At 42.4% G+C, this 9417-nt stretch overlaps 1 protein-coding gene across 1 annotated transcript; it reads right to left on the reverse strand.

Moving 5' to 3' along the window:
* Positions 1–8878: 8878 nt before the first annotated feature.
* Positions 8879–9358, reverse strand: LOC111525948 (histone H2A type 1-H). The gene has a single exon (XM_023191625.1). It carries the CDS (start codon positions 9306–9308, stop codon positions 8922–8924), a length of 387 nt encoding a protein of 128 aa, XP_023047393.1. The 5' UTR covers positions 9309–9358; the 3' UTR covers positions 8879–8921.
* Positions 9359–9417: the final 59 nt, after the last annotated feature.

A 9417-nucleotide genomic window follows, 5' to 3' on the forward strand; every position in this document is an offset into this window, starting at 1 on the left:
CCTTCCTTCCTTCCTTCCTTCCTTCCTTCCTTCCTTCCTTCCTTCCTCCCTCCCTCCCTCCCTCCTTCCCTCCTTCCCTCCCTCTCTCTTACTCTCTTTCCTTTTTCTTTCTCTCCTTCCTTCCTTCCTTCTCTCTCTCTTTCTCCCCTTCTCTCCTTCTTTCTTTCTCTCTCTCTCTTTCTCTCTTTCTTCCTCTTTCTTCTTCTTTTTCTCAGAGTCTCGCTCTGTCGCCCAGGCTGGAGTGCAATGGCACAATCTCGACTCATTGCAGCCACCACCTCCCGGGTTCAGGCCATTCTGCTGTCTCAGCCTCCCGAGTAGCTGGGTTTACAGGCGTAAGCCACCACGGCGGGCTAATTTTTGTATTTTTAGTAGAGACGGGGTTTCACCATGTTGGCCAGGTTGGTCTCCAACTCCTGACCTTAAGTGATCCACCCGCTTCGGGCTCCCAAAGTGCTGGGATTACAGGCGTGAGCCACCATGCCGGGCCACTTGATTATTTTTCACTTTTCCTTTAGTGCTCTTATATCAGTTTGTAATGTATAATACCAGAGTTATTTGATTAACGTCAGCCTCCCTCCTCCTCCTCCAATATGCCCCAAGAGGAGGTTTCTATTTTGTTCAATAGTCTATCACTAAGGCTCCCCATTTGGTAGGTTCTTTATCAATATAATTTGACTGCAGAATGAATTAATGGATGGGCAGAGATTACAATCCAAAGCTATATGAAAGCAACTTTATCCAGCAGCGTCTGGCCCAGTTCAGCAGGCTTGCCTTTTGACCTTTGATGGGAAAACATTGATAATAATTTAAAGAAAGGTTGGGAGGTCAAGACAGGAGTATTGCTTGAGGCCATTAATTTGAATCAAGTTTGGGCAACATAGTGAGATCCTGTCTCTATAAAAAAATAAAAAAAAATTTAGCCAGGCACAGAGGTGCATGCCTGTAGTCCCCATTACAAGGGAGGCTGAAGCAGGAGGATCACGTGAACCCAGGAGTTTGAGGTTGCAGTGAGCTATGATTGTGCCTCTGCACTGCAGCCTGGGCCACAGAGCAAGATCCTGCCTCTAAAATAATAATAAGAAATTTAAAAACGAAGGGAGTTCAAAACCACCGCTGCAGCTATCCATAATAAAGCTCAGCAGAGCCAAAATAACGTGCTTAATTTCCTAAAATTTTCTTTATCTCCTTTCCTCTGTCTGGATTACACAAAACTATTCTAATTACTAATAGCTTTACTGAATGAAGAATTACCTGTTTCCTAACAATTTTTTTTTTTTTTTTTTTTGAGACGGAGTCTAGTCACCCAGGCTGGAGGGCAGTGGCGCAATCTTGGCTCACTGCAACCTCCACCTCCCGGGTTCAAGTGATTCTCCTGCCTCAGCTTCTCGAGCAGCTAGGACTACAGGTGCATGCCACCATGCCTGGCTAATTTTTTGTGTTTTTAGTAGAGACAGGTTTTCACTGTTTTAGACAGGATGATCTCGATCTCCTGAGCTCGTGATCCACCTGCCTTGGCCTCCCAAAGTGTTGGGATTACAGGTGTAAGCCACTGTGCCTGACCCTAACATTCATTTTTTTTTTGATCAGGGAAGAGACCTAAGGGCTTTCTCAGTATCAAAGACATGAGCTCCATCAAAGAAAATGCAGCCAGCAAGAAGGAGAATGCAAGCTGCCTCTCTCTCAAGTCTCCTTGAATTGGATCTCTCTTTTTCCTTTGCTTAGGGCCTTCCTCAACCCCATTCAGAAAGCTGCTGTGAATGAAAGTGCTTTTCAGCATTTTCTGCTGGGATGTTTTTGGAAATTGGGTTGATCTGCATGTGCTTCTCCATAAAAAGAGAGAAAAGCTGTATCTTTGATGTCACAGGCCTAGAAAAAGACCTCTTTCCTTGTGCTTATTTTGAAAGGACATTTTGAATATTTAATCTGACACATTCACTACAATGATTCTGAGAAGAATAAGAGACAGGCTGGCACAGTTGAACCTACCAGTTCTACCTTTACCAATGCCATGCAGTCTTCTACGTCTGAATTTCTAAACTTTCTGTAATAAATAATTAAAAACCCTCTTTCTTTCAAGGGAATAGTTCAGCAATATTTTCCTTCTTCTCCTGTATTATTAAAAAAAATTCTATTTGATCTCTATAGGATCTTTCATTTCAGCATTCAAAGCTTTTATTTCTTTCATCTGAAAGAAATGTTCTCTTGCTTTCACTTTTGATAGTGCTGTCTTTCAGTTGATAGCCATATTTCCTCAAAGTGTCATCAAACCCCTATTTTATTTCTTTCATCTCATTTCTTTATTACGCTCCTTCATTTTGCTTTCTTCTCCAACATTCCACTTAAACTGATCTATTACATTTCACTAGTTGAAATGGCTATGTTAGTCCTCAACTTATATGATTTCTCAACACTATTTGATACATTGGATTTCTCCCGCCTCTTAGAAACTGCTATGGTCTGAATGTGTTCCCCAAAATTCTTATGTTGATAGTTAATTGCCAATGTGATAGTATTAATAAGTATCAAAACAGTGGCCAATATGTAGAGCCATCTCTCTATATCCAGAATGCACATGTCTAGGAGTCAAGAGGTAGAGGTGTGAGTGCCCCTTCTCATTATTGCTCAGTGATCCATTTGGACAATTTGTATCCTATCCCTGTGACCTTGATTGAGCTCTGAGGGAATGGGTGTCTTTGTGCCCAGTGGATAAATGTTTCCACTAGAGAGCATTGTCACTTTTCAGATCAATTGAAACCTGAAAACTGCTTCTGGCCATTTTAGTCTTTTCATATCACTGAACCGATATGCAGGGCAAAGTGTCCCTCTACTTGGAGTAATTGCTCCCAATTTCTAGGAGGTAGTTTGGTGTCTGCTGTACAACGGAGGTTAGAGAATACAAAAAACAAAAAACAAACAAAGAAGTCTCTAAATGTTTTTTGCCCACAAGCCATGGTCAATTAAAAATTGTGACAATGAGATAAAGACCACAAGGACACAGATCCCACAGGAATAAAGGCATATTTTATACTACTGTGTAAAGAATTCAGCCAATGTGCTGACGGAAGTCAGGATAACAAGAACTGAATTTTATTTTTATTTATTTATTTTTGAGATAGGGTCTCATTTCATTGCCCAGGCTGGTGCCCAGGCTGGAGTGTAGTGGCATGATCATGGCTCACTGTAGTCTCAACCTCCCGGGCTCAGGTGATTCTCCCACCTCAGCCTCCCCAGTAGTTAGGAGTACAGGCATGCGCCACTATGCCTGGCTAATTTTTTGTATTTTCTGTAGAGTCAGAATCTTGCCATTTTGCCCAGTCTCATGTTGAACTCCTGGGCTCAAGTGATCTGCTCCCCTCGGCCTACCAAAGTGCTGGGATTACAGGCACGAGCCACCACACCTGGCCTACGAAATGAATTTTAGAAGAAAACTGTGATTACTAACCTAAGCCTCATGATCAGCTACAGAAGCAAGGTTCCTAACAGCTTGTATTATGTTAACTAAGTACTTCTCACTTTTTACCCCTGTACATTCTAGGAAGGTGACAACTAACATTTTAGTTTTAAAGTAGGATTATGAACAAACTAGCATCACCCCCATGAGCTGACTGTGATTTCACAAATTCCATGTTGGAATGCAATGCAGACTTTTCACTTGAGAAAAGGATAGTACATGCCAAAGGACAAAAGGGATGGACTGTGCTAGATATTTACTTTTGCCAGCCTAGATTCACTGTCCCCTTCTTTCATCCTGTGTTCCTAGGAGGTTGATCTATACATGAATTTGATCCTTGCCTTTTGGCTTCTGGTCGAATTTGGCTGATGACAAGTAAAAATATGTCAGAGAGAGGAAGGAGTTCTTTCTGTTTCCAGATTTTCTTTCCTCCCATTGCCCCTTGGGCCTAGGTGTGGTAATTATTTATATATGGTATTAGCTTCAAAATACTGCACTATCTCTTGTGGCTTTCTAACACCTTGCTCACTTCTTTGTCAATCTTCAAAGCACCCAGTTGGTTTTTTTCGTTGTTGTTGTTGTTGTTTGTTTTTTGGGACAGAGTCTCGCTCTGTCACCCAGGCTGGAGTGCAGTGGTGCAATCTCAGCTCACTGCAACCTCCGCCTCGCGGGTTCAAGATCCTGCCTCAGCCTCCTGAGTAGCTAGGATTACAGGTGCCCACCACCACGCCTGGCTAATTATTTTGTATTTTTAGTAGAGACGGGGTTTCACCTTGCTGGCCAAGCTGGCCTCAAACTCTGGACCTCAAGTAATCTGCCTGCCTCGGCCTCCCAAAGTGTTGGGGCTACAGGCATGAGTCACTGCATCCAGCCCAAAGTACCCAATTTGAGTGACTCATCTTTTTCCTGATGGCTGACATATTGACCTCTTTTAGCTTATATGTTGCTGTGTTCACAGATATTAAATGAAAATACAAATAAGATACTTACTTTCAAAATATAGTCATTGATACAGAGTTTAAACCGATAAGAATGATGATCTTAGCCAAAAGGCTGAAAACACTTGATCTTAGTCAAAAGGCTGAGAAGCGATGATGACATGGAGTTTAAAAAACCTGATCTGGGCTGGGCGTGGAGGATCACGCCTGTAATCTCAGCACTTTGGGAGGCTGAGGCGGGCAGGTCACCAGGTCAGGAGATCGAGACTGTTCTGGCTAACATGGTGAAACCCCATCTGTACAAAAAATACAAAAAAATTAGCAGGGCATGGTGGCACGTGCCTGTAATCCCAGCTACTTGGTAGGAGAATCACTTGAACCCAGGAAGCAGAGGAGGCAGTGAGCACCACTGCACTCCAGCCTGGACTACTGAGCAAGACTCCATCTCAAAAACAAACAAACAAACAAAAATCTGATCTGGTAAACCCAGAAGGCATAATGTGAACTAGGAATAAGAGAATACCTCATTGAGGAGGTGCCATATTATGAAAATTGAAGAATGAATAGGAGTTACCCAAGGAGAGGTTGGTAGGACAAACACTCTGGGCCTAGGAAATAGCAAGTACAAAGCTACAGGAATATCAGATAGAATCAGACAGGCCAATCCCTGAATATACTTTCTAATTCTAGTCTGACAATTTTATAAAATCTTATAGCTTCAAGCAAATTACAAAATGCACTGGTTTCTTCAAAAATAGCAATTTTGCTGTAAATAGAAAAAAGTGTAGCAATTCTGTTGTGAATAAAGTTAGCCTTTAATAAGTCAAGCAATATCAATGTACACCAGCAATTTTATCTCCCCTTTTTTTTTTTTTGGTATTTTCCTTCGTGTGATTCCAAGGAATATTTGCGATCTCAATACTGATGGCCAGTTCTGAGTCCAGGTATCAGTCAGCCTTGTAAACAATCAATATCCCTCCCAGGTGTTTACTATTTCACACAGAATCTAGCTTCCCAGGTAAGTGAAGCCATGTCAATAGTTAGCCTGATATAAAATTACATTATTTTGTCCTTAGTTAAGCACACTTCATTATCCATAATCACATGTATTTCTCAGATTTTGCCATTGTTAATTATTTAAATCATGCAGCTCCTCTGGGGTATAAACCTTCACATATTTTTAGATGTGACTTTACTATTCTGATTTTATCAGAATTATTCCTTACAAGGAATGCATGACAACGACTCCATCTGTAATAGGCATGAAGATGAAGGGGAAGGGTGGAACTGAGGAAAAGCATGTATGTATGTATGCATTTTTAAAATTGTATGCATCTTAAAAGTATATTTTTAAAAAGTATATAAGTGTGATTCCCATTTTCAGGAATCTTTAGCTATTCACTTTAAACTATTGTAAACACTGTGTGAATAATTAAGTCTAGTTTTATTCTTTCTCATTCGGTATCTATTAATTCAAATACGATCATGATACTCTTCTGACAGACCTTTCAACATCTCCCTTTAACAATTCTTACCCAAGTTTCTATATACCTTAGACTAAAGCACATGAGACCAGATAGTTAAGGCAGTTATGTGTGTGTTCCATGTTGAGTAGAAAATATTCTGATATATAGCTTTCTCTCCTACTAATTGAGAATCTGATTGGATAAATAACACTACACTTTCTTTTCCAAATTAGAGTCCAAACAATACCCACCTCAAAAGGTTGTGAGAATTAAATAAGCACATTCATATTGCATATGTAGCCCATAAGTTGTTGGCACCAAATATCTCTTCTACGTGATTTTTTGTTGTTGTTGTTTTTGAGATTGGAGTCTCACTCTGTCGCCCAGGCTGGAGTGCAGTGGCACAATCTCAGCTCACTGCAACCTCCGTCTCCCGGGCTCAAGCAATTCTCCTGCCTCAGCCTTCCAAGTAGCTGGGACTACAGGCAGCTGCCACCACACCCGGCTAAGTTTTTGTGCTGGGATTACAGGCATGAACTACTGCGCCTGGTAAATGTGTTTCCACCTGGTTTCAAACCAGGGACTTTTCACGTGTGAGGCAAACGTGGTAACCACCATACTACAGAAACTCATTCCATGTTTTTTTTAAAGGTTCCCTCTCCTCTCCTTTGAGCTGCAAGTATTCATTCTGAAGCTTCTTCAGTATGGGGTTAAACTGGATTATTTCTCAGAACGGGAAAAGTGAAGAGATTTGCTGAATCTGGAGTAGGAAAAGTCAGTAGAAAAATCTCCCATTTCCTTTGTAATTTGTTTTCTATCACCTTCCATGTGCAATGATTGAGGCATTTAAAACTCTTACAGGAGTATACCAAACTAATAAAGATTTTTAGAAAGTCTGCACATTTTCTTATTTCTCTAAAAAGAAAAGACCGCCTTTACATTCCCTGATGAAAGTAATTACAGGCTTATGCCTGTAATCCCGGCACTTTGGGAGGCCAAGGCGGGCAGATCATCTGAGGTCAGGAGTTCCAGACCAGCCTGACCAACATGGTGAAACCCCGTCTCTACTAAAATTACAAAATTAGCCGGGAGTGGTGGCACACGCCTGTAATCCCAGCTACTCGGGAGGCTGAAGCAGGAGAATCGCTTGAATCTGGGAGGTGGAGGTTGCAGTGAACCGAGATCAGGCCATTGCACTCCAGCCTGGGCAAAAAGAGCAAAACTCCATCTCAAAAACAAGAAAAAAGAAAAAGAAAAAACGTCAAAGAGCAATACCAGCTATGCACTTATACATGCTGAAGTCAGTCTCACAGATACTATCATCGACCTTAACATTGATATTTATATTCATGTTAATGTATGTCATAGACATGGAAATACACTGCCCAGATCCTCCTTCAAGGAAGGGCTTGCAGCCCAACTGCAGAGAGCACAGTTAGCAGATAGACACCAGCTGTGAGCTTCTTTAGTATTTGCCTCAGCTGCAGAGCTCCTCCCCACTCAAGGCTGCATCCTTCCCCAGGGCAGTCCTCACTCAGTGACCCACAAAGGAGTTAAAAAAGGTGGTCTAGAGCCCCTTTGGCCCAGTGTGGGGGGCAACTTGACAGGCATACTGGCTGAGTATACATAGCTTTTTCTCCTACTAATTGAGAATCTGATTAGATAAGTAACACAACACTTTCTTTTCCAAATTAGAGTCCAAACAATACTCACCTCAAAAGGTTGTGAGAATTAAATAAACACATTCATATTGCATATGTAGCCATAAGTGGTTGGCACCAAATATCTCTTCTGTGTGGTTTTTTTGTGTTGTTGTTTTTGAGATGGAGTCTCACTCTGTGAGACCTACATAGATTGAAAAAAAGTGAGAAAGGTAGCTATCAGGGAAGAGGGAATTTAAAGCGCAAAGGCCTTAAGACAGAAAATGTGTTTGGCATTTTGTGAAAATAGCCAGAAAGCCTTGAGGCTATGAAGTAAAAGCAGGCAAGTAATATCAAGTTGGGGGTCGATGGGGAGGAAGGAAACTCATAGGGCTTCCTAGGGTAGGTAAATTAATGTGGACAAGCAATCAAAAGCAATAGCAATCCTGATCTAATAAATTTGATAATACAAATTAACGAGACAGAAAAAGCCATGCTGTATCCTGAGTTACTAAAAGAGTGCATTAATACACCTGCTCCAAAGAAATGGGACTAAGGATTTACAAATATGGGATTCAGGAAATTCTGCATACCATATTCTCCTCCCATCGGAATCAAATTGTAATGCAAATGAGTCACTAGACTTTCATCACCTGGGTAAAGTTACTCTTAAGAGTTAGACCACTTAAGAATCAGGCTGACCTTTCTTGCTTTTCAAGAATACTTAGAATTGCAAAATTTGCCTTTAAAGAGTGGCGAGTATATCCCATTTTTATGGCTGTTTGACAACACTATTAATGTAATATAATTATTACACTGGAGGCTGGGCGTGGTGGCTCACGCCTGTAATCCCAGCACTTTGGGAGGCCGAGACCGGCGGATCACCTGAGGTCAGGAGTTCAAGAGCAGCCAGGCCAGCATGGTGGAATCCCGTCTCTACTAAAAACACAAAAATTAGCTGGGGATGGTGGTGCATGCCTATGATCCCAGCTACTCGGGAGGCTCAGGCAGGAGAATCGCTTGAACCTGGGAGGTGGAGGTTGCAGTGAGCCGAGATCGCACCACTGCACTCCAGCCTGGGCAACAGGGAAAGACTCCATGTCAAAAACAAACAAACTCTGGAATTAGTAAATAGACTTCAGGGATTTGCAGGTTTGATTTCACTTATTATCCCTGCTGAATAAGCTTCTCCGGTGTATCCTACACTAACTTGCGGGTCTTCATTGCCTTCCAGTGGATTAAGTTACATCTAGAAACATTGTAAAGAGTTGCTCCAGCCCAACCGGGAAAGAAACGCTTTACAATGTGATTTAATGAAACAAACATGAAGTGAAACAAACATGACTGTGTCCAGCTTTCTCTAGGACAGTGTAGAGTGGCTCTGAAAAGAGCCTTTGTTTTTCAGTTTTCACAACCTCGCTCCTTATTTGGCCTTATGGTGGCTCTCAGTCTTCTTAGGCAGCAGCACGGCCTGGATATTGGGCAAGACACCACCCTGCGCGATGGTGACTTTGCCCAGCAGCTTGTTGAGCTCTTCATCGTTGCGGATAGCCAGCTGGAGGTGACGTGGGATGATGCGGGTCTTCTTGTTGTCGCGGGCCGCATTGCCAGCCAGCTCCAGGATCTCAGCAGTCAGGTACTCCAGCACCGCAGCCAGGTACACCGGCGCGCCGGCCCCAACCCGCTCTGCATAATTGCCCTTGCGTAGTAGGCGATGCACTCGGCCCACGGGGAACTGAAGCCCAGCCCGAGAAGAACGGGTCTTGGCCTTAGCGCGAGCTTTACCACCTTGCTTGCCACGTCCAGACATACTGGTCACAACTTACTTAAAGTAGCCAACAAAACGAAAGTAGAGAGGCAGCGCCTTTTATAAACACCATTGGGCGCGAAAAAGAAGATATGTCATTGGTTAGAGTTGC

This window comes from Piliocolobus tephrosceles, chromosome 5 (genome assembly GCF_002776525.5).
Source record: "Piliocolobus tephrosceles isolate RC106 chromosome 5, ASM277652v3, whole genome shotgun sequence".
NCBI classification, from domain to species: Eukaryota; Metazoa; Chordata; class Mammalia; order Primates; family Cercopithecidae; genus Piliocolobus; species Piliocolobus tephrosceles.

Bases quoted from the DNA above. Each gene is read 5' to 3' on its own strand.
- LOC111525948 (XM_023191625.1), bottom strand. From the start codon at position 9,308: ATGTCTGGACGTGGCAAGCAAGGTGGTAAAGCTCGCGCTAAGGCCAAG.